The sequence below is a fragment of the Triticum urartu genome, chromosome 3 (genome assembly GCF_003073215.2).
Source record: "Triticum urartu cultivar G1812 chromosome 3, Tu2.1, whole genome shotgun sequence".
NCBI lineage: Eukaryota > Viridiplantae > Streptophyta > Magnoliopsida > Poales > Poaceae > Triticum > Triticum urartu.
In genome coordinates this window covers 726,487,426-726,513,088 of record NC_053024.1, presented here as the reverse complement: position 1 = coordinate 726,513,088, position 25,663 = coordinate 726,487,426, and the positions used below count along the sequence as shown (strand labels likewise).

The following is a 25,663-nucleotide window of genomic DNA, read 5'->3' as shown; positions in this document are numbered from 1 at the left end:
TACGTGATATGGGATGGGATGGGCGCACAGCCCCTTAATGGGCTGGTGTGCCCCCTCCCATTCTCCCATAAGGCCCCCCCAACACTTGTTGGGGCCTCCGAAACACCTTTCGGTACTCCATTTTCCACCGGGTACTCCCGGAACACTTCAGGACTCCAATATCCTTCATCCAATATATCAATCTTCACCTCCGGACAAATCCGGAGTTCCTCGTCACGTCCGGAATCTCATCCGGGACTCCGAACAACCTTCAGTTACCAACACTATGACTCAACTATACTTATATCGTTACCAAACGTTAAGTCTGTAGACCCTGCGCGTTAGAGAACTATGCAGACATGACCGAGACACCCCTAGGTCAATAACCAATAGCCGGACCTGGATGCCCATATTCATTCCCACATATTCTACGAAGATTTAATCGATTGAACCTCAATGTCAAGGATTCAGACAATCCCATATATAGTTCCCTTTGTCTGTCAGTATGTTACTTGCCCGAGATTCGATGGTCGGTATCTCTACACCTAGTTCAATCTCATTACCGGCAAGTCTCTTTACTCATTCCGTAATACAAGATCCCGTGGCTAACTCATTAGTCACATTGCTTGCAAGCTTCTTGTGATGTTATATTACCGAGTGGGCCCTGAGATGCCTCTTCGTCACATGGAGTGACAAATCCCAGTCTTGATCCATGCCAACTCAACGGACAACCTCGGAGATACCTGTAGAGCACCTTTATAGTTACCCATTTACGTTGCGACGTTTGGTACACACAAGGTACTCCTCCGGTGTCAGTGAGTTGCATGATCTCATGGTCGTAGGAACATATACTTGACATGCAGAAAACAATGGCAATAAACTGACACAATCATATGCTACGTTCTTTGTTTGGGTCTTGTCCATCACATCATTCTCCTAATGATGTGATCCCGTTATCAAATGACAACTCATGTCTATGGCTAGGAAATCGTAGCCATCTTTTGATCAACGAACCAGTCTAGTAGAGGCTCACTAGGTACACGTTGTTGTCTATGTATCCACACATGTATCTGAGTTTCCGATCAATACAATTCTAGCATGGATAATAAACGATTACCATGAACAAGAAAATATAATAATAACCAATTTATTATTGCCTCTAGGGCATATTTCCAACATCATGTTCCTACCCCTAGGCGGCAGGCGCTGGTAGTTGATTCTATGATAGGAGGCACTCGACTCCGCAAAGTTCTTATGGATGGTGGGAGTGGCTCGAACATTTTGTATGCGGGGCATTCAGTGAGAGTAACATGCAATTTCACGGAGTCATTCCATGAAAGAAAGCCAAGTCACTCGATCAGATCGGATTGGACGTGGTGTTTGGTGATAACAAAAATTGGCGGAAAAAAAGTTCATGTTTGAAGTAGTGGATTTCCAGAGTGCATATCATGCCATCCTTGGTCGACTGGCTTACGCTCGCTTCATGGCATGTCCCTGTTACGTGTATCTCAAGCTGAAGATGCCGGGACCCAGGGGTGTGATCACAGTCATAGGGAATCGACAGAGGGCTGAGGCGTGCTTCCAGCAAGGCTCCAAGATTGCCGATCAACAAATGGCTGTGGTCAAGCTGGAAGAATAAACAAAGAATATTGATCCTGCCGATCTGTTGCGTTCCAAGAAGCCCGTCACTGAATCTTCTTTTCAGTCAGAGGAGATGTGAAGCAAGTTCCCATTCACCCGAAAGATCCCAACGCAGTTCAAACTAACATTTCGATGATACTCGACAGCAAATAGGAAGCCGCGCTTATCCAGTTCCTCCGTGATAACTGGGACATGTTTGCATGGAAACCTTCTGACATGCCGGGTGTACTACTGAACTGGCTGAGCACCGACTGAGAGTTGACCCGAAGGTAAAGCCTGTCAAAGAACACTTGCGTCGGTCTGCAGCGGATAAGCGGAAGGCAATCGACGAGGAGGTAGCTAGACTCTTGGCGGCTAGGTTCATACGCGAGATTTACCACTCCGATTGGCTCGCGAACGTTGTCATGATGGATACACCTCGTCCTTGGACTTCGGAAGCTCCAACCACATGTAGCGACTATAATCATCAACCACAAGCAGAAAATACTTGTTACCTCCTGGAGTCGTCGACGTGATCGGCCCGCACAAGTCCGTGTGCACGAGCTCCAGGCCACGCTTTGCTCGGTGCGTCGTGGCCTGCAGGAACGGTTCTCGATGTTGCTTCCCCAGGGCACAACCATCACAATACTCCTCCACCCAATCGATCACGGGCATGCCATGCATGAGCTCCTTGGTGGACATAGTCCGGAGCGAACGGAAATGGAGGTGCCCCATGCGAGCGTGCCACCTGCAGGCCGCGTCGTCCCCTTGCGCCAACAGGCACGCCCACGCGTCCATGGTGAGTATGCCGGTGTACATCCTGTTGCTGGAGCGCTTGATGCGTGCCAGAACGCGCCGTGCTGGATCCTGGACCGCCATGACGCCATCTGCGATGCTGATGACACCGCACGCCTGGTCCAACTGTCCTACAGAGACGATGTTGGTCCATAGGCTGGGGATGTAGAAGACGCCGGTGAGCGCACGCTGGTCTCCGCCCTGGCAGCGTAACACAACGCTGCCGCGCCCGCGGATGGCCACGATAGAGCCGTCGCCGAACCTCACCGTGCCGTGCACGGTTTCGTCCAGCGATGACAAAACTTGCCTGTCACTCGTCATGTGACTGCTGGCCTCGGTATTGAAGAACCACACCCCGTCCGGCGAAGGGACGGGCATGACCTTCTCCTCGTGCATGGACGTTGGTGACCACGGCCATGTATAGACCCTGATCCTGCTCAGCGCCGGCCTGCACAAGATTCGCTTGTTCTTGTTTGCCCTTTTGCTCCTCGTCCTTGAGCCTGGACTGGCAATCCTTTTTCCAGTGGCCTGGCTTGTTGCAGTAATGGCACTTGCCTTTCTTCTTCCCGCCGGAGCGATCCGCCTGCACCGGTGCTCCCCGGCGTGGGCTTGCCGCCGCCCTGGCCCTTGTTCTTGCCTGGCGACTTGTTCTTGCTGTTGTTACCACCGGATGATTGCCCGCCGGCTCCGAGTCGCCGCTCGCGTGCGTCCCACTCCGCGGCGGTGTACATGAGGCGCGCACCGGACTGCGCCGTGCCGTCCAGATCGTAGTGATCTTCACAAGCAGATAGGCGCCCAGTGAGCTCCTCGATGGTCGATGAGTGCCTCGATCGCCATCTCCATTTGCCGGTACTTTCGCGGCATGACATGGAGAAATTTTTGGACGGCTTTGTGCTCCGTCACAGGATCTCTGTGCAGCTCGAGGTCGGCGACAAGACCGGAGAGCCGCAGCGTGAAAACCTTGACGGACTCACCGTCTTTGAAACGGAGCTCCTCAAACTTCCGGCGGCACACTTGTGCCTTGGCCTCGTGCACGCTCGCTGCCCATCCGGAGAGTTTTGATTGCCTTCCAGGCCATCTTGGCCATGTCCTTGGCTGCAAGCATCCGGAGCATCTCCGGCGGCACGCCGGTGAGGATGATCTGCAACGCGCACCGGTCGTGGCGCTCCTCTGCGGCGCCGGTGGTCACCGCGGACCACACGCCCGCAACCTGCAGCTTGACCTGGATAAAAGGGATCACTCCATGTAGTTCGTGCGGGTGAGGACCATGGATGACAAAGAGGTCTCGCTCTCCCGCACAACCCGCTCGACGATGTGGAACTCGCCGCTGCCGCCGCCTGTCGGGCGCGGCACAGGTGCTGTGGACAGCAGTGTCTTTGGCGGCGACTTCGTCCCGCTCTTGTTTTTCTTCTCCTCCTCGCTATCCGACATGGTTCACCGCGGATCGGACACAGCCGGCCACCGGAGAGTGGATCGAACACCACGGCTTTGATGCCAATTATTGTTGTCAAGACGAGCGATCGAGCGAAGAAGATCAGAGGGAGAGAGCGATGAACACGAACTGGAGAGAGAGTGGTTTCTGTGCTGCCATCCAGCTTTTCTGTTCTGTTTTTATTCCTTTATGAGATTACACAAAGAAGCTAACTACCTCCCGGCTGGGCTGCCATGATCTGCATCTGTCGCCCCATGCAACCCTCCACTGCGTGCGTGCATGCGCATGTCACATCCCGACCATGCACAAGCATTATTTGAACCAGAAAAATTAAAGCTACTACACTGCATGAGATTAGTCTAGGCATAACACTGGGCACGACCGAAAGGAATTTCCGAACCACAGTGGGCTTGCCGATCTTGTCACCCATAAACTCAAGTTGAGTGACCAGAGAGGACAGACGCATACCGAATTCGTCAATGCTCTCGGTCGCCGAACTTGATCACCTCATACTGGCAACGGAGCGATGTCGCTCTAGCCTTGGGTATGCCGCTCACGCCCAGGTGCATCGTCTCGATCGTGCCCCAGGCGTGCATTGTCATGGCATTCAAGGCGAGCGTGGAGACCATATCGAGTGGCACCGATCACAGTAGGCACTCCATCGTCATGCGATACGTCTCGCGCTCCGTGGTCCCATCATTGATGGCTACCCAGAGCTGGCGCGCCTCCCGCATGACTTGCATAGGAGGGCTTAACCGTCGGCGTTGGTGCGCGGTAGCATTGGCCACGTGCCACCGGTGTCGCGCACGACACGTTGGTGAACAACCATCGCACCGCTGCCGTTGCTGTTCTGCGTCTCTGTCCCGCTCTTCTTCGGGCTGCTAGATCCCGTCATCACAGGTCACGAGCAACCAATCTCTGATGCCAATTGCGAGACGAACCCCGCCCTAAGTAACTCCGGCGATCACCGGAGCAGTGGAAGAGAGAGAGAGATTATATTTGCACTGCGAACAACTTTGCAGGTTTTCTATTTATTCTCCTTTTATTTTCAGTCTTTATTTATAGACACTAACAGAAACAACGGAAAATGGGGCACGATGGGCCGCGAGTGCCGCCATCCCAGCATCCCCATTCGACGCCCTTCATGGCGCCATGACCGTTTAGTCGTGCCATCCCACGATCGGGTCAGGGCGCCGCACAACTAGCTAGCTACGGCCGAGGCGCAGCTCGGTTATTTAACTGACGAAACTGAAGAAAAACAGCTACTGTCGAAACTGAACTTTTCGACACCTAAAACCCTGCTGAACCTGAAGTTTAAGCAGCAACATAGTCCACATGTACATAATTGTTATGTACATATACCAACCACAATCAGGCTACCGTACACAGGGCGTCGAAAACGACCAACGTCTCTTCTCGTCTTTCAAGGAACGTGGAATCAATTGTGGTTTGAAAGGACCGACGCAGAAACCTTCTTCAAGGATGAACACACTTTGGAGATGTCTGATTCCGTGTGACCAGCTGATACGAACAGGCGGATCCCAACCGGGAGCTTGCACCTGTCCAAAGTTGACCTTTTGGATGGGACCACGAAAACTGAATCTTCCTTCAAAGCCTGGTGGAGAAACTATGCATGAATACAAGCTTATGAACATTCATGCTAGTTGCATCTCCAAGTCTAACTTACCTGCCCGGCAATGGTTTCAAGAAGATCTAGGTCAGTGGCCAGAGAACCTGTCGATTTATTCAGCTTGAGGAAGACAATAGGTGACAGAACATGGCTAGAAATCTGAAGCCCCGGTGTACCTGACAGTCCTGCAATCAAATCAAATACATCAAGGTGGGTGACCATACAACAGGTAGCAGGCTTATACCATGAGTTCCGCGACTGTAGTACTAGTTAAATGTCAAGAGAAGCATCTTTACCTTTATGCAGAAGAGCAACATTGCTCCTTAGTTTGGTCAGAACTGAAGGATTCTCTTCCAGGTAGTTGACAGCAGAAATTGCAGCACTGGCAAGATAGGGCGGCAAAGAGGCAGAGAAGACATAGCCAGCGCTGCTTAGACGCTGCAAAAATGTAACACCTTAATCATCCAAATCTCCAAATGTTTAACAACAAAAGTTCAGTTTATCTCAACTGATGTTTTAGCAATCTGAATTTGCATCTACCTGATGATCAACAACTCTGGCGCTTCCTGTGCAGAAGCCACCGTCGCTAGCTAATGCATTTCCCATTGCAGCAGTGATGATATCAATTTTGTCAATCTGCACAATGTTAGGAAATTTCAGAAATAGAAAGAACAAGGCTAGGAGTAAGCACCAAACACTCACTGGAACCCCATAATGTTCAGCAAGGCCCCTTCCAGACTTGCCAAGCACACCAAACGAATGGCTCTCCTCCAGAATAACACGGAACCTATATTTGTCCCTCAATTTGATTATCTCATCCAAGGGGGCAATGTGACCAGAATTCTGCAGTTCACCACAAGAGAGGGTTTCATCCCAAGGTTTATAACTACAATATTTCGTGGGTTTACAAGAGAGGGTCTCATTTTTATAGTTGAACTCCTAAAAAAATACGGAAAATCCTACACTTATTTAATATAAAATAGTCACTAAAAGAAGCACACCTGGTAGATAGATTCCACAACAATGTAGCGTCTAATCTTCTCACTACGTTTATTTCCACAAGTAATTTTTTCCAAAGTGTGAGCGAGGGATGCCATATCATTATGCTCGAAATAAACAACAGTACTTCTGGAGAGATAGAGTCCATTTTGCACTGCCCAGTGAACACCCTCATCACTACAACGCACATATGAAAATGGTTTCAGCTAGAGAGGAAAAAATGACCTTCAATGCCAAGTACTAGCCATGTTTGTCAAACTGAAAAGTAAGAACAACTGCATGTCTGAAGATGATATGGTATAGTTCATATATATTCACAAAAAGATTTAAAAAAAAAGGACAGTTTACTCACGCCACTATGATATCTCCTTTCTTACAAAAGGCAGGTATCACACTGAATATTGTAGATATCCCATATGAATACAAAATGGAGTCTGGGGTTCCCAGGAAGTTAGCTATTTTTGCCTCGCAGTCAAGGTGGACATCTGCAAGTGTTCCACGTTCAAAAACTAAGCTCCTTCATATGTGCAATAGAGGTAATTAGCTGTGAACCTGAACAGGGAATATACAGACCAATTGTTCCATAAAAGCCACGTGGACCGCATGATCCAACGCCATATTTTTTCAACGCACCAACACAGGAATCCTACAATTCACTCTCACCGATCAGATATTCCGGACAAATATAGTTGTCAAAAATACTGGCAAACAGCACTGTTTTCTCTTACAGTAATTTTCTCGTTGCCAATTAAACCAAGGTAGTTTGCTGATGCAAAGTTCACAACTTCCTTCCCATCAATGGTCGTATGTGGTCCAGCAGCACTGTATAAGAAATCAACAGATATCAGTGTTAATTATGGCCCTCAAAAGTCAAGACAGATTATAGATCCCCCACAAATAAAGTACATATCATACATTTTCAAATTTATTGTTCGCAAACATTTTCAAAATTTTCATTCGTGGACATTTATTAAAATCACGAATCACAAATTTTTTTAATAAATATTTTTTAGTTTAACTTTCGTGAACTTTTTTTAAAGGTCGAATTCAAAATTATTTTTTTAAAGTTCACAAACTTAAAAAAATGTTCGCGAATCACAAAAATATTTTCAAATTTATCGTCACAATTTTTTTAAACTCGTGGAAAAATAGTTTTCAATTAATCATTCACCACATTTTCAAATTATCGTTTGCAAAGCATTTTCAAAAAAATCTTGGACATTTTTTCAAGCCACGGAATCATAAATATTTTTTAATTTATCAGTCTGCGAACTTTTTTAAAGTCGTGAATCACAATTTTTTTAATGTTCACAACTTTTAAAAAAATGTTCACGAAATCAAAACTATTTTTCAAATTTATCGTTCTCGACCTTTTTTTAATTGCCGTGAATAAATACTTTTCAAATTAATCATTCACGAAACATTTTCAATTATCATTCAAAAAACATTTTCAAATTTTTGTTCCTGGACATTTTTTTTTAAAGTCACTAATCACAAATATTTTTAATTTATCGTTTGCGAACATTTTTTTAAACTCGCATCACGAATATATTTTTTGAAACGTTCGCGAACATTTTTTGAAAGTCGTGAACAAATAGTTTTCATAATTTATCGTTCACGAACATTTTTTAAAAGTCACGAATCACATAATATTTTTTAAAGTCGTCAACAATTTATCGCCCTTGACCGTTAAGAAGGAGGAAAACCCGGGCAGGCTTGGCCGGTTTCAGATGACCTGTGCGACCTATCTGCTCCCGTATGCAAGTTCTATGACGAGTTTTCCGATTTGCAAGTACCGTGACTTAAGTGCACCCGCAACGCAAGTTTTCGAACCGCCGGTGCCATTTACTCCTATTTGATCAAGTTGTATATATCTACATTTCATATTTCATCGATCTCAGGAAATGAATTTAAAATAGATTGAAAATCAAATACAAGAAAAAACTATAGAATGCTACCTGGCGATAGTGAGCTTTGATAAAATAGTAAGATCATTTGCATATACTTGTGTGAGTGCTTTTCTTCCATTATCTATTTCTATTGCATAACTGAGACAAAGGACAAAATAAGATGTTCTAGGGTAGGAATTACTCAACAGAGCAATGCCAAAGCGAGGGGTTTGCAAATTCCTAAAATCTATAGTTGTGCAGGCACTTGTGGCATTGTTGTAATACCGAAACAAATAAAAGAAGAAGAAAAAACTATATTTACAAATGAAGCCATCGCACAAACCTTTCCAAGATTGGTGTGTCAATTTGGGGACCCTCTTTGATTGGAGGACATAAAGGTTCTGGTTCCCATTCATCACATAGCTCATCAACTTCCTATGGAGATAAAATAGAAAATTATTGCCAAAATATTTCATGGAGCGATGACCAAAACCAGCACTTTTAACATGTACAGACAACAGTCAATGGACACAGAAAGACTGTACCTTCTCGCAAAGTGGCTTCTTTGGAGGTTTGTAGCTCTTTCTGGAAAGCTGAAACACAATGAACGCAATAAGTAGTCCTCCCGCAACCAAGTAACCTACAAATTTACACCACTCAAAATGTCAAAAACTGTATCACATAACAGAATTTTAGTTGACAGATAGAAGAGGCTAGCTTACCATCGATATGAACCCCGAAGACGACTGCACAGGCAACAGGTGTGTTGAATGCAGCTGAGACACGATCAATCACCGCTGTTGTGGCATTCACAATTGGCAATGTAAAGTCCATCTCCTAAATCCTAACTCTATGCGAGCCTTTCAAACCTGCCAAGCAAACAACGCTCCGTAACTCAATCTACCAGAAAAAAGCAGAACGTATCCTTAAAGTCTACACAAATCTGACGTCAAAGATTGAACAAACACAAGGCGATCTTGTTTAACTAAGACTATTTTTACAACAATAACACGCGCTTGGATCGCTATGTCACCTGCATCGAGCGAACGTTTCAGTGAGATAAATTAAAGCTGAAGAAGGCCTTGACCCAAAACCCAGACGGCTCTTGATCATGCGGCGTTTGGTTTTGTTGGGATGGAATTGGGAATTGGGCTTGGGAATGTGAAATTCAAGAGAACAAGAAACATAGCACTTCTCACCTGATCTTATACTCTCGGACAAGAAAAAGACCAGGCTCAGCTCCTAGCACACAACCGGCAGTCCACATGCATGACTTGATCGCAGCATTGATAATTTTGTAGATTGTATTATATGCATCTTGTGTGGACCTCCTTCGGCGTGCGTTATGTTTGAGTGCTGGAAAGATTTTATTAATTTTCGTCAGTACGCCCATAAGAGAATGCTAGATCCAACTACCAGCCGGTCCACTTGAATATGGAGCCTGGGAAGCAAGTAGCAAGCGTAATCTCATCCTGTAAATAAAATAACGGACCTTCGTGGCGTCACATTATTATGCATCGTACAGTGAGAGATTCATTGATGTATATTGTAGTACTATTGATAATAAGCCGATGTGGCACAACAAATTAATAAAGAGAGGTCATATGAGTATCATGCTCTATTATTGTATCATGGCACATATATCAGGAAAAAAATAACAAAAATAGACCTTGTAAATAGCTTTACATTGGGATTTTAGAAATAAATAAAATGACAAGTTGGCATAGTATGAAGCACAACTCAAGAAGATCGTCTTCGGGCGGATGTGCAAGCTGCATGCTACGAGCAAGTTTTGTGCCGCTATCATGGCTGCATAGTTCTTGGCCGAAGCCTTGAGAAAGGCGACCTTGTTCTTCGGCGCTTCAAGTCCGCCAAGAATTCAAACAAGCTGATGGCAAGGTGGGAAGGTCCTTACCGGGTAGCACGAGTCACCAGACCTGGTGCAGTCCGTCTGGAGACCGAAGATGGCATCGAATTGCAGAACTCATGGAATACTGAGCATCTTCACAAGTTCTACGCATGAGGAGCAATTGTCGGGCCTCCCGGCAACCCATTTTGTACGAACCTTATCGGCAAGACATGTAACCCTTTATACAAAGCCAGGCACAGATCCGGTGCATCAGTGAAATAAAGTTATATGTATTTCCCAACTTTTTGTCAACATACATATTTACTTATGTATATTTGCATGTGATGTGTTTTGTGCTTTGCCTTGTATGGAATGGTTAATGAACTGTCAAGGTCTCCCACCACTCTTTTCTGTTGTTTCATTATCTCAAAGGAGGAAAGAGTTCCAAGCTTGGAAGTTTGCCGGGGGGAGTGATGGTTTGGATACCACCCAGTTTCGTTGAAGTGATCATTTTGTGCGACAAAGAATGCAGTACAAGGAAAAACTAAGTTGAAGAACTTTGAAACAAATTCCTTGTTACATTGGCAATTTCCCTTGAATCATTTAATCTTTGTAGGAGAAACATCCACGCGAAGGAATCTTGGCGTGATCACTTGCACTCTTATTTTGTTTCGAGTCCGCTCGACAACATAACTAGCTGCATTGGGACCGTCAAAGGTAAAACTTGTCGGCATGTGACATTTCCAACAGGATGCAAAGGATCCGTTCCTCAGGCGCTCGTGGAAAGTGCGCGCACCGGCAAGCCTCCGGCAAGCGTAGGGTATGAAAATCATGCAAAGACAAGATAAAACAATGGAGATTGCTGGCATTCATTCATCAAAGCAAGTTGTATTACATCTGTTGGAAATATGCCCTAGAGGCAATAATAGAGTGATAATTATTACATTTCCTTAATCATGATAAAGGTTTATTATTCATGCTTTAATTGTATTGACCGAAAACTTAAATACATGTCTGCATACATAAACAAATACAATGTCCCTAGTGAGCCTCTAGTAGACTAGCTCACTAATCAAAGATGGTCAAGGTTTCCTAACCATAGACATGAGTTTTCATTTGATAACGGGATCATATACTTAGGAGAAAGATGTGATGGACAAGACCTAAAGGAAATATATTGCCAAAGAACATGTACGAGTCGAACAAAATCCTCGGTTCACTGAAGATGCCGTATGAGCAAATACATGCTTGTCCAAACGGATGCATGTATTTAGAAATGAACATAAAGATACGAATTATTGTGTCAAGTGCAAATCCTCTAGGTATATTGAGGTAATAGATGATGATGGTAGCAAGAGGCAGCTCACAATTGCCGTCAATATCCTTCGATATCTTTCATTCACAGAAAGGATTAGAGGCTTTATATGACCGAGGAAACTGCCCAATATATGAGATGGGCCACCGAAGGGAAGATGTACAATACAAAAAAGATGCAACATCCACGGGATGGTGAAGCATGGAAGAAATTTGTTGAAATTCATAAGATAACTGGAAGAGTGTAGCTGTTGGGATAACAACCGACGGGTTTAATCCATATGGTTTGATGGCTGCCATATACAGTTGTTGGCCAGTATATGTTATCCCCCTGAATCTGCCCCCTGGCGTTTGCATGCAACGACATCACATGTTCCTGACGTTGATAATTCCAGGTCCTAACTATCCCGGGAAGCATATGAGTGTGTATATGGAGCCATTGGTGGACGACTTACTTGTTGCTTGGAACAATCGGGGTCCGGACATACGATGCCGTTTCAAAGAAGCACTTCAATATGCATATCTGGTACCACACATCGCTACATGACCTACCGGCACGTGCGATATTTTGTGGTTGGTGTGTAAAGGGGAAGTGGCCTTGCCCGGTGTGTCGACATCGTGTGACTTCCATTTGGCTGGCTAAGGGTCACAAGTATGTATGCTTTGACCAACATCGGCAGTTCCTTCCTCTTCATCACCCATACAGACAAGACACTGTGCACTTCCAAAAAGGTGTTACTGTGTTGATGACCCGCCACCACCTATTATGACCGGTGCCCAGCTTAAGGATGAGTTAGATGCTCTCGCGGAAAAGCTCGATGGGAAAGGTTTTGTGGGATATGGAGAGACACACCAGTGGACTCACATCCCAAGCTTATGGAGGCTCCCTTACTTTAAAGATCTTCTACTTCCACACAACATTGATGTAATGCACACTAAAAGGAATATTACGGAGGCCTTACTCGGCACGCTCCTCGACACCGTGAAATCAAAGGATAACATTCAGGCTAGGATTAATCAAGCCCAACTATGCAACATGCCAAAATTAAATTTGGTGCCTCGTGCAAAAGGTAATTCTTGGAAGAAGCCACAATCCCCTTTCACCCCTTCAATGCCCCAAAGGAAGGAAATTCTCCAATGATTGTGAACAACTTGTACTTTCCCTGATGATATGCAGCTAATATCATGAGGGGAGTGAATATGGCTACAAAGCGAATAGGAAGCCTCAAGAGTCATGACTACCATGTATGGCTTGAGCGGATAATGCCTGTGATGATTCGAGGGTATGTCAGAGAGGATATTTGGCGAGTGCTGGCGGAGTTGAGCTACTTCTTCCGTCAGCTTTGTGCCAAAGAACTAGATTATGAAGTGGTTGCAAAGTTGGAGGAACAAGCACCTGAGTTGCTATGCAAGTTAGAGATGATATTTCCGCCAGGTTTCTTTAATCCGGTGCAACATATGATCTTACATCTCGCGTATGAGGCTAGAATGGGAGGACCTGTGCAGTTCCGATGGCAGTATGCACCTGAACGGGAGTTCAAGCATCTTCGTGGGAAATGTAAGAATAAAGCCCGCATTGAAGCCTCCATAGCCGAGGCCATACCTAACGAGGAGGTGGCCACGACCACGACAAAGTACTATCATGACAGTATTCAGACTAGGTTAATCCAGCTCCTCGTTACAATGAAGAACCCACCAGTAATGATTCCAACCTTAGCATCTTCGAAGGCCAATGTGACAAAGCAAGTGGACCGAAGCCCAAGAACTTTTCACCTACTGAGTGGTCGACTATTATGATCTATGTCTTGACCAACATGGAAGAAGTGCAACCGTACATAAAGTAAGTGTAGGACACCTTTATTGACAACTACTCACTAGTCTTGAGTTCTAACTCGAATTCTTCCTATTGCTAGGGAATTCCAGAACGAATTCTGGAAGCTACCACGACCTCCTAGCGACGAAGAATCAGGAGACCTTCTTGAAGATACCAATGCTGATGGCGGTTTCATTTCTTGGTTCTCAAGAAAAGTAACTTTTCTAACTTTATGTCACTTCAAGTTGATCTTACTTGCCGGTAATGCTTCCACTAATGAACCAGACAATCTCCTATTAATCTTGTAGGCATATTAGGAGGTTGATATGGACGCCAAAGTGAGAGAAGTAGCCAAAGGTTTTGAATACGAGGCCAAGTCATTTAAGGCTTACAACATGAATGGGTATCGCTTCCACACTGATAAACACACGCGTGAGAGGCCCAACCAAAGGTCAATAAATAGTGCGGTCTATTGTCTAGGGACAGATGGACATCACTACTATGGAACCATCAAAGAAATTTATGAGCTGCAGTATTGTGGTTTACAAGGAGTGAAGCCCATCGTATTCAGATGCAGCTGGCTCAATCCTGAGAAAGTGAGACGAACCCCTAGTATTGGCTTTGTCGAAGATGAACGGGCATCGAAATATGTAGGAAATGATGTCTATATTATGGCTCAACAGGCTACACAAGTGTTTTTTCTTCCCATACGCGTGCACATCTACGGAATATATGGATCTCTTGAAGTGGGATGTCGTGTACAAGGTACCCCCGCATATCAAGGTACCTACCCCAAACAAGGACGATTACCATATAAACCCTAACACATACGAGGGAGAGTTCTTTCAAGAAGTAGACACACACGAAGACGAAGATGATGCAGAGGAAGATGATGGCGTGCATCACGAAGATGATGCTATGGAACATGAGGCCATGGATAAAATGGAAGTAGATAATGCGGAGGACGAATACGAGGATGTTTCTAACCCTCGAGATTTGGCATTACTTATGCAATGGCACATGGGGCTAGATGAGGATGAGGGCGCCCCCTGAAGACTTCGAGGATGAATATATGAACGGGCGTGATAGCGATGATGAAATCCCTGATCCAAATGTTGCACCTAATATTGACCGTTATTTCTAACAACTCCATGTAATCGTGTGAGAACTCTATGCACTACTAGAAAAAGGGCTATAGATGGGATTGACACTAATGGCGCACCAGACAAGCGGTGCGCCATTAGTATATACTAATGGCGCACCACCTTCTGATACGCCATTAGAGTTGAAACTACTAACGGCGCACCTGGCCCAGGGTGCGCCATTAGTATCAAATTTTTTTTTGAACTAGTGCGCCTGTCCAAACATACTAATGGCGCATCCAGACACAGTGCGCCATTACTAGCTGTAACTAGTAATGGCGCACCGGTCGGAAAGTGTGCCACTAATGTTGTTTTTTTATTATATTTTTATTCCTTTTTTTGCAAAACTACTAATGGCGCACTGTTCCACCGTGCGCCATTACTAGTTTAAACTAGTAATGGCGCACTGTTGAACAGTGCGCCATTAGTATGTTTTTTTTATATTTTTTATTCCTTTTTTTGCAAAACTACTAATGGCGCACTGTTTCACCGTGCGCCATTACTAGTTTAAACTAGTAATGGCACACTGTTGAACAGTGCGCCATTAGTATGTTTTCTTTTTTTTCTTTTGCAAAACTACTAATGGCGCACCACCAGAAGGTGCGCCATTAGTAACCTGGATTACTAATGGCGCATTTAGAGTTGGTGCGCCATTAGTAAGTGGGCAGCAACAAGATATTTTGGACAGCCTCTCCTACCCACACTAACTTTCTCCCAACTTCATTCTCTCCACCTCCTCCTTGTCTCGGGTGCCTCCTCTTTTTCACCTCATTTCCACCATAGATTCATTCAATTTAAGTGGTTAAATTACCTTGTTTTGATAGGTAAGTAAGGGGGGAAGCTATATTTATGTTGTTCTCCCTACATGCACTTTTTATGGCCTAGCTAGATCTATGTATGTTCGTGGTGTTGCATATGTTTGTGGTGTTGCATATGTGTTTGTGTTTGGAGGTGTACCGGTATTTGAAATGCGATAGTTGCCAATATTTTGCCGGAATGTTGATTCATTTCCGTTTCGGCGAGAATTTTGGCATTAAGCATTCTTTTTGGTCCTATTTTTAGGGAAAGTCATGCAAAAATTTTTCTTGGTTCTAAAATATCATTTTGCTCTACCCCGCAGGCGACCATGGTCCGAGATGCTTCAAAAGAACGAGATGGAGATAAGATGTCCATGTCGAAGATGCAAGCTGAAGAGCCTTATTGCGGACCCGGAATCCGGGCAGGTGCGGGACCACCTGCTCTTGCGTGGTTTCATGGATGGCTATCGGTGGCAAGGTGATGAAGATGACTACGAAGTCGTCCATGGGGGCCGGGCAAGAAATGAGGAAGGGCAGCAAGACAACCACCACGGCTCGGGCGGGCGAGAAGACTTAGAATCCCCAGGAGATGATCACGACGGTGATGCTGTACACAGTCATCATGTAGAAGATGCAGGACATGATGATGAGGAAGTTGTCGGAGTAGACGACGGGAATGATCGTGAAGATGATGATGCCGGTGGAGCAGACGACGCTGGACCATCGATGGGCTGGGTGCAGGACCCTCATATTCAAGAGCTGCTTCTCAAGCAGACGGATAACGCAAGAGCTGTCGCCCGAGAGAAAGCCAAGATGGATCAACTTGAGTTAGACGCGGTTACTCCATTGTATGAAGGATGCAAGCCCAAGGATACCCGCCTGAAAGTAACGCTCATGGCTCTGGAGATGAAGGTAAAGCACAAAATGACCGACGCATGCTTCGACGAGAACATGTCATTCTGGCACGAACGTCTTCCCAAGGGGAACAAGTGCCCGACCAGTTTGGAGGAGGCGAAGAAAATCGTGTGTCCTCTGGATTTACCGCACGTGAAATACCATGTGCGCATGAACAATTGCATCATTTATCGGGACGAGCACGCGGAGTCTACCATATGTCCGGTGTGCGGCGTCACTTGATACAAGAAGAGGAAGAAAGCTCCTCGAAAAGTGGTGTGGTACTTTCCGATCACTCCTCGTCTGCAGCGGTATTTCGCGGACCCTAAGGTAGCAAAGCTCCTGCGTTGGCATGCGGATAGGGAGGAGAAGAAGCGAGAAGATGACGCAAATGATCCGGAGATAGATAAAAAAGACAAGATGCTGAGTCACCCTAAGGATGCGAGCCAGTGGCAAGCGTTGAGCTTCGAAGACCCAGAATTTGGGAACGATCCAAGGAACATCGTGCTGGGCGCGAGCACCGATGGAGTCAATCCGTTTGGCAGCCAGAGAAGCACACATAGCACCTGGCCTGTGTTTGTGTGGATGTACAACCTTCCCCCCTGGTTGTGCATGAAGAGGAAGTACATTCACATGAGTATGCTAATTGAAGGACCGAAACAACCAGGGAACGACATCAATCTGTATCTGGGGCTGCTGAAAGAGGAGCTTGACAAGCTGTGGAAAATGCCAGCCAATACGTGGGACGCCGCAGAGAAAGAATATTTCCCTATGAGAGCCGCGCTGCTCACGACGGTGCACGACTATCTCGGTTACGGATATGTCGCGGGGCAGGTGGTCCACGGATTTTCTGGATGCGTCAGGTGCATGGATGACACAACTTATCGCCAGCTAGATAGAGATCCCGGGTCTTCGAAAACCGTGTTCATGGGACATCGAAGGTGGCTTCGCGACGATGACCCGTGGAGAAAACGCAAGGATCTATTCGATGGTGAAACCGAACCCCGAGGACGCCCGCGTACGAGGAGCGGCGAGGAAATAGACGAGCTGTTGAAAAATTGGAAAGACTGCCCACTGCCGGAAAAGAAGCAAAAGGCGCCAGAGCCGGGAAAGAAGCGAAAGGCGCCAGAGCCGCTGCTGAAGGTATGGAAAAAGAGGTCTGTTTTCTGGGACTTGCCGTACTAGAAGATCCACCGTGTGCCTCACAGCCTTGATGTCATGCATATCACGAAGAACGTGTGCGAGAGTCTGCTTGGTACCCTGCTCAACATGCCAGAGAGGACCAAAGATGGGCCGAAAGCAAGGGCAGACTTGAAATCAATGGGCATCAGGCAGGAGCTTCACGCTATATATGATGATGATGATGATGATGATGAGGCGAAGCAGGACACGGAAAGTCGTCGCAAAGGCAAAAAGGCCAAGAAGACCGGAAATGACTACCCTCCCGCGTGCTTCACTCTAAGTCAGGAGGAGATCGAGCAGTTTTTCACCTGCCTCGTAGGAGTAAATCTTCCTTACGGTTACGCGGGGAAGATAAGCAGATACCTAGACCCAGCGAAGCTGAAGTTCAGCGGGATGAAGTCTCACGACTGTCACGTGCTGATGACGCAGATACTTCCAGTTGCAATCCGTGGGATCATGGACGCGCACGTCCGTGAGACCCTATTTGGCCTATGCAACTTTTTCGACGTCATCTCTCGGAAGTCTGTTGGCGTGAGGCAACTCAGAAGGCTACAGGAAGAGATCGTGGTGATACTATGCGAGCTTGAGATGTAGTTCCCGCCCGCATTCTTCGACGTTATGGTGCATCTGCTGGTCCATATCGTGGACGATATCATCCAACTCGGGCCGACGTTCCTGCACAGCATGATGCCGTTCGAAAGGATGAATGGTGTCATCAAAGGATACGTTCGCAACATGTCACGTCCAGAGGGAAGCATAGCCAGGGGCTTTCTGACCGAAGAGTGCATCTCCTACTGCACGAATTATCTAGGCATCGAGAACCCCGTTGGTCTGCCCATCAACAGGCACCTCGGCAGGCTCGCTGGATGGGGTCACCGTGAGGGTCGTCGCGAAATGCATGTCGACTTCGAGGGTTGACTCGCCGACTTTGAAAGAGCAAACCTAGTCGCGCTACAACACATAGACGTGGTCGATCCTTGGGTGGTACAGCACAAAACCTTATTAAGAAGACGTACAATGACCGAGGCCAACAGAGGACGGACGGAGATATACTCAAAGAGCACAACTCATGTTTCACGCGTTGGTTCAAGCAGAAGCTTCTGTCGTACCCTTTACATGAGGATTCTTCCGCGGAAGAACAACTCATATTCGCCTTGTCACAGGGCGCCGAGCACAACCTGATGACCTATGAGGCGTACGATATCAACGGCTACACATTCTACACCGAGGCCAAGGACATGAAGAGGGATGGTTATCAGAACTCCGGGGTAACGGTGGAATCCTACACCGGTAACGACAAGGACAGATACTACGGAAGGATTGAGGAGATCTGGGAGCTGAGCTACGTTGGAGAGAAGGTCCCGATGTTCCGTGTCAGATGGGCCAAGAGCGTCCTAAAAGAAGACCGGTATTTCACCACCATGGTTATACCCGAAGCCAAATCCAAGACCGCGGCGCAAACGTCACCGCGAAAAATGAGCCATGGGTACTGGCTTCCCAAGTGGACCAATGCTTCTTCATTACCGACCCGTCAAAGCCCAGTCGTGTTGTCGTGAGGAGAGGCAAAAGGAAGATCATCGGAATGGATGGAGTAGCCAATGAGCAAGACTTCGACAAGTACGGTGACCCGAGGATCGAACATGACGACGATGATGAAGTAGCAGCATACACCACAAGAAGAAGCAGGACCACCCTACCTAAAGGACGTCCGTTCCACAGAAGAACTCCAGTTGTGAGAAAGAAGGGCAAGAATATTGTGAACAGATAGCTAGCTAAGATCGATTGTATTTAAATCGTAGCCTTCATTTCTCGATTGTATTTCATGGGCACTTTTTGAACTATCATGAATATTTTTAAATTTCATGGACACTCGATCTCGATCCCCCTCCATCTCGATCGCTATCCCACCTCGCCAGATCCGGTCCCCCTCGCCGCCGAGCACCCCCCGGTCCACCGGCCGCCGCCGCCGACCCCCCGCACCCCCGCGCACCCTCCCCCGCTTCACCGGCATTACTGTTTGATGATATTTTTTAAAAAATTATTACTGTCTTATAAAAAAAAATTACTGTTATGATTTAAACAAGTTTGAACATATTTAAACACAAATAAGTATTAAACAGCATTTTAAATGCATAAAAAAATTGTGGAGCCTGGGAATCGAACCTAAGACCTCCTGGTGTGAGAACTGGCTACTGACCAATCGAGCTAGTAGAGGGAACTTGGTGTGGATCAGGTCAGGTGGAAGATAACCTGTTGGCTCGAGCAGAAATAAAAAAAAAATACTAATGGCGCACCACGGTGAGGTGCGCCATTAGTATGGATGTACTTATGGCGCACCGAGGGGTGGTGCGCCATTAGTATTGTGCCATTGCTATAAGAAAAAAAAACTACTAATGGCGCACCACGGTGAGGTGCGCCATTAGTATGGATGTACTTATGGCGCACCGAGGGGTGGTGCGCCATTAGTATTGTGCCGCCCCCATCCATATTTCCTCCCCGGCCCAATTAACCTATCCCCTCTCTCTCCCTCGCCCTTGCCCTCGATCCCCTTCCCCTCTCCTCTCCCGACGCCGCTGCCCCGCCGCCTCGACGCCTCGACACCGCTGCCCCGCCGCCTTGACGCCGCCTCGACGCCGCCCCGACACCGCTGCCCCGCCGCCTCGACGCCTCGACGCCGCCCCGACGCCGCCTCGACGCCTCGACGCCGCTGCCCCGCCGCCTCGACGCCGCCTCGACGCCGCCCCGACGCCGCTCCCCGCCGCCTCATCAGCCCAAGTAAGTTCTCCTCCTTCTTCTTCTTTTAGATCCATTAGGGTTCCTCCCTCTCACGCTTACATTGTCCATGCCGCATTCCAAGGCCTGCTGCAACTTATATCTTCAGACCAGAGACACAAATCTCAAACTTTTATAGTTCCTTCTTCACAAAACTGCACATTCATCTCCAGCTTGTTGTCTTGTCTTGATGATTGATTCCAACACTTAACTTTCAGTTTTGCAGGCAACAGGGAAGAGATCCATTTGGGGGGGAGGTAGGTACACCAAAGAGTTTCAGGTTTCAGACTCAGACTTGTATTGGCAACGGAAATTCAGAGTTTCAGGTTTGCAACTCACGCCCACACGTGTAGTTAGCTTTTCGGTATCGCTGGTCTGGCTGGCTGTTGCTCTATATGGTCAAGATATATAATCTATCTTGTAATTGTTGCTACATTTGCGTTTTCTCAAGATGCAAGTTCAGTACCTCGCTCTGCTTTAGTTGATGAACTCCACAAATGCAATCCGAGCTGATTGTAGGTCTTTCTCTTCTTCTGCATAATCATGGAAATGGTCCATCCTTGTTACGTACTATACATGGGAGGGCAGGGAATATACATATGTGTGTGTTATGTATGCATGTATGTATGTGTAGTTAACTTGAGCGTTTCTGGTCTGGCTGGCTTTTTCACCACCTCCAAGAAATATTCTATCTTCCATTGTTTCTACATTACTATTATTATCTTCTCAAGATATTCAAGTCCAGTACCTCGTCCTTAGAGGCAAAGGATGGTCTGCTCTTGTCTTCTATATTTACTTACGGGGACAAAAAGGATCGCTCCGGTTTGGATTCGTAGAATGGGACGACAATCCTTTGCTGCCAAATAAGCTCCTCCTCGGTAGATTTGATTACTAGCATGCTCCTGCTGCTAAATCAACAATTAACAATGAATGATCTTCACCGCCAATCATTGGATTTGGTTAGCACCAATCTGCTCCTAGCACGCCTCCTCTGTTTTGGTGATTACTTGCTGCCCTAAATTATAGTCTACTTACACATCACCTAGTTTTGCTTCTGTTTGTTTGTACGTATATGCAGCAACAGCAGCATCTTTTGGTTCAATTAGAATGCACATCTAGCATTCTTTTGGTTCAGTTAAAACAATCTTTCATTGCTTCCTGTATATCGAGCTTCCACAAACATGGGTCCATAATTATTGTGTCGATGCTGTGTGCATTATTCTATTTTGACCTTCATTTAGAAGCATGGAAGATTTAGAAGGCATATGTATGTAGACTGGATATTTTGTGTGTAGTAATGTTTTGGTGCTTATTGCTTTGGATACTTTTTGTGTATGCTTTGCTGATACTTGTCTTAGGAAAGCTGACACTGCTTTATCTAATTAAGTTCTTCGTGTCTTCCTTTTAATCTTAGAATGGCACAGTCATATGTATCCAGTTTGAAACTGCTTGTAAATTATTCCAGTTTGAAACTGAGATCTGCATGTACACCATCGAGTAAAGCTATTTCAGACACAATAAAGTTGCAAAATTCAGATACTTCATATACATGTGTGTGTTGCTTTTGTTCTGCTAAACTGTCTATGGTAGATAAACTAAGCGTTGTGGCCATGCTTGATGCAGGAGCTCAAGAACCTGCGGCCGCAGCTCTACTCCGCCTCCGAGTACTGCGAGAAGTCCTACCTCAGCACCCACCAGAAGTAGATGTGAGTAGCCACCTCAGCTGTTCCTCCTCTCCTCCATTAGAACAGTTGATCAGTGTAAAGTAGTCTGAGTTAGAGAAATGTTGATTAGTGTTATGAGTGTTGGCCAAAAAGCTCTGTCAGTAGCTAACTGCCTCATGTTCTGCTCTGTGAACTGCTATGTGGTGCTGCTCATGGATGATGGTAGGAATTTATGCAAATATTCAGAGACACAAAATATTGAAGTTGCTCTAACTGATTACTTTCCCAAGTGAGAAAAATACATTCTATTCTACCTATTTCAAACTCAGTGATTGTTGCAGCCAAGAAATGCCTAGCCAATGTTAAATGGTCCTATAAATGACAGTACCCTAACAACTATTCTGCTCATGATCTTATTTTTATTTCTTTGATGAAAGTTGGTTCTTTTCTTCCCAAGTTCACAAAAAATCTTATTCACACCAAGTTTTAGTTAAACACTGGTACTTGAATGATTTTGTGCTAATTCTGTTGACAGAGAATGGCATGTTAATACCATATAGGTACCCAAATAATGTTGCTATGATGTATTGGGGGAGAAATGGTCCAGTATTGCTTGTAGTGGTTTGTCCAAAATGTTGAATGATACTGCTTGGATATGCATATATTGTTTCACCTCTTCACATGCCAATGTATTTTCCATGTTGTGATGGAGGCCTTTTTTGCCTTGTCCACCCGAGAGGCCCTTGAGTTTGCTAGAATGTCGATTAACTTCCGTTCCGGCAAATTCGGGTACTCCATATGTCCTATTTTCAGCAAAGGTCATGCTGAAATTTTCCGTGAATTTTAGCATGACTTTGCTAAAAATAGGACATATGGGGTACTTGTGACTAATGCATGGGCCGGGGTATCTTAGTAGTTAATTAAGTAGGATCAAGTGCCCCGGCGTACTTGTGACTAATGCACGGCTTTTAGGGTGCCTCGGTGTCGATAAAAACTGAAATGATGAAAGCTTAGGCTTTTAGGGTGCCTCGGCGTCGAAAAACCCTCAATGATAAAAGCTTAGCTTTTAGGATGCCTCGGTGTCGACAAACCCTAAATGATGAGACCATGATCTTGTTCCTTGACAATAACCAACTTTTTGACCAAACTTTGTTCCTATTTAGAGAGAAACATGGCCAACAACGATGAGGCCGCGGGTTCGGGCGTCAAGGCATTCTGGGAGCTGTCCCAGGAGATGGAGGAACAACCTCACTTGTATGAGGATGCCGCCTTCCCCATCGATCCTGAGACCACTGATGGTACCACCGAGGATGACCCCACTGATGGCACCACTGATGGTGCCGCCGAGGATGCCACCACTGATGATGGCGGTGCACGCACAGATGGCAGCCAACTGAAGAGGCAACGGAAGGACCGGCGCCCGACCGTGCTCCGCACCCTCAAGGAGGAAGTTACTGAAGTGGACTCCAACGGGAATCCAACGGTGCCCAAACGAATAGTCAAGGGGTACTCGCTTCAGCTCGGGTGCATTCTCCGGAGCACCGTCTCGATCAACATCGAGAACCTTAGGCATCCTGACCGAGGGAATTTGCGCAACCTCCTCTTCACGAAGTTGCACGAACGATACAAGTCCCCACTGAATTTGAAAACACAAGCCTCAAAGGGAATAAAGTGAACAGTGCTGCCCTCACGAAGATGAGCACGGCCCTGTCTACTTGGAAAAGCAATGTGAAGAGAATGATCGAGAAAGGTGAGAGTTATGAGAAGATCAAGGAGAAAAATCCTTCGATCACCGAAGATGACTACAACGACTTCAAGATCAATTGCTCGAGCACCGCAAACTCCGAATCAAGTAAGTGGGGGAAAGAAATGCGGGAGCTGAACTTAGGGGAACACACACTCGGTCCTGGCGGTTACAGAGTGGCGGAGCCTATATGGGACAAGGAGGAGGCGGACCGTGCCGAGCAAGGCCTACCGCCCCTCTTCGATAAATACGGTGACAAGCAGACCAGGAACTTTGTCAGGGCCCGGTACAAGAAGGACCCGAAAACAAAGGAGCTTACCACGGATCCGAAGACCAGGGCGCTTGAGCTTGTTCTGGTAAGGAATACACCCCCACGTAATTAGCTCCATATGGTTGCATTCTAATTAATGAAGCCAAATTTCTAAATGGTTCACATTCCTTCCGCAGGCGACTGAAAGTAGTAGCGCGGGGTCGACTAAGAGCAATCCTTGGGACACCACTCTAAATAGGGCGTTGAATGTAATGAAGAACAAGGATAAGCTCAGTAAGCCGACGTCAGCTGGTCGTGTGGCCGGCAAAGGCTTGTCGACAAAATGGTCGTCATACTATAACACTGGTGGGCGAAAGGAGAAAAAGACTAGCTCGGAAAGCCAGGCGCGCGAGGTTCAAGAACTCAGGGCACAGGTGGCGCGGATTCCGGAGATTGTCCAAGAGCAAGTGCAACAACAACTCGGAGCGACGATCACCGCCATTGTGCCTACCTTGATCCAGGGGATCAGTGCCTGGATTGCGGGCGACCAACAGGGGCCGCCCCCGATTCCTAGCTTCACGGCCAGCAACTCGCTGAACGCGATGGCGGGGCCATTGGTGTCTCCGGCGGAGGCGGCATTGGTGTCTCCGACGCCGGCACGGGAGCTTAATGCACCCGTGTGTATGCCGGCCGGCACCTCTGCAGCAAGCGGCCCCTCCGTCAACTGCATACCCGCCGTTGGCGGTGCCTCGACATTAGCCGAGCTCGACGCCATCATCACGGTAACTAATTAAGCCTCTCTCGGCCGAGGACTTCATCTCCTTGCCTTTGACTGGGCATCCCTGACGCCCAACATGTTTTCGCAGGGCGCCGCCGACGTTCCGTGCACTCTCCTGCACTTCGTGAACAACGAGTTGGTCGATGTCGCCAAGGGCAAAATCGTTCAACCGGGCAACCCCTTGTTCCACGGTACCCAGATGCCACCCAACTTGTTTAGGGTTCAACTGGTTCGGGTGCTGCCAGGCTGCGACGAGTTGTTACCTCCGATTCGACCCGTCGGGGCCGACGATGATGACTTGATGACCCTCAACGCCTGCCTGAGCTGGCCCCTGCTTTGGCCGAAGAGCCAGATTCGTTTGGGGGCGGGGGACACCACCCCAAAGACAACACCGCCAGTCGTGCCGGCGCCAAGTCGGCCCCATGGCAAGAACGCCGCAACGGTGCCGGACATCCCTATGCCACTGGATCCAAACATGCATATGGCACAGGATCAGAACGACGACGACGACGATACATTTGCCAACGTCGATCAGTACTTTGCTGATCATGGGTACGGTGGTGACTTCATGGGGCCTCCTTCTCAAGAACCCAACCCAACAAAATACGTGCGTGATCTAGCTGGTACCGCGGAGAAGCCAAGTTGCAACAGGCGTCGTCTGCCGTTCAGCTCTCAGGAGACGCCTCCAGCTGCCGACTTCACCGAGCCTCAGATAGTCGAGGTGCGAAATATTATCAGCCCCAACACACTCAAGAAGGTGGTCTGTGAGCAGAACTCGGTCCCATTACAGGAGAAGAAGAAGGCACGCAAAAGAAAGACTAACAAGGGTGCGGGCCAGCCGGCACCGAGTACGATCCGTGCTCAGGACGGGCCACCTTCACCTGAGGATATCTCGAGGAGGGTGCATGTGGCGGGTAGGCCGATGCTACCGAGAAATATGCTCGATGCTGCAACCGGTGCTATGCGGAGTCTGCATGACAGTGTTCTTTCTTTGGAGAAGCGGCGTCTCGGAGAGAAGGATGTGGCATACCCGGTTTTCGCGGCCAAGGTGCCAGAGGGCAAGGGCTTTGTGGATAACTCCATCGGGCGTACGATCGTCCTGCGGTTTGATGACATCCAC

At 47.1% G+C, this 25,663-nt stretch overlaps 1 protein-coding gene across 2 annotated transcripts; it reads right to left on the bottom strand.

Moving 5' to 3' along the window:
* Positions 1-4,930: 4,930 nt before the first annotated feature.
* On the bottom strand, positions 4,931-9,701 carry LOC125549463 (long chain base biosynthesis protein 1a-like). 2 transcript variants are annotated; one of them, XM_048712871.1, is made up of 13 exons: positions 9,544-9,701; positions 9,067-9,213; positions 8,890-8,984; positions 8,688-8,779; positions 7,184-7,277; positions 7,029-7,101; positions 6,808-6,940; positions 6,458-6,632; positions 6,159-6,299; positions 5,997-6,092; positions 5,753-5,894; positions 5,514-5,641; positions 4,931-5,441 (listed from the first exon to the last, which is right to left on the bottom strand). In XM_048712871.1, exons 2-13 carry the CDS (start codon positions 9,176-9,178, stop codon positions 5,265-5,267), a joined length of 1,458 nt encoding a protein of 485 aa, XP_048568828.1. In that variant the 5' UTR covers positions 9,179-9,213; positions 9,544-9,701; the 3' UTR covers positions 4,931-5,264. The 2 variants fall into 2 exon arrangements, with proteins under 2 accessions (XP_048568828.1, XP_048568827.1); XM_048712870.1 differs by lacking the exon at positions 9,544-9,701 and adding an exon at positions 9,378-9,536.
* Between the last annotated feature and the right edge of the window lie 15,962 nt (positions 9,702-25,663).

What these genes read in the sequence shown, in the direction of transcription:
- LOC125549463 (XM_048712871.1), bottom strand. Translation starts at nt 9,178, where the DNA reads ATGGACTTTACATTGCCAATTGTGAATGCCACAACAGCGGTGATTGAT. An exon ending in CCAGAGTTGTTGATCATCAG is followed by an intron (nt 5,895 to 5,996) that starts GTAGATGCAAAT and finishes ACATTTTTGCAG; the next exon opens with CGTCTAAGCAGCGCTGGCTA. An exon ending in TTGAAACCATTGCCGGGCAG is followed by an intron (nt 5,442 to 5,513) that starts GTAAGTTAGACT and finishes TTTCTCCACCAG; the next exon opens with GCTTTGAAGGAAGATTCAGT.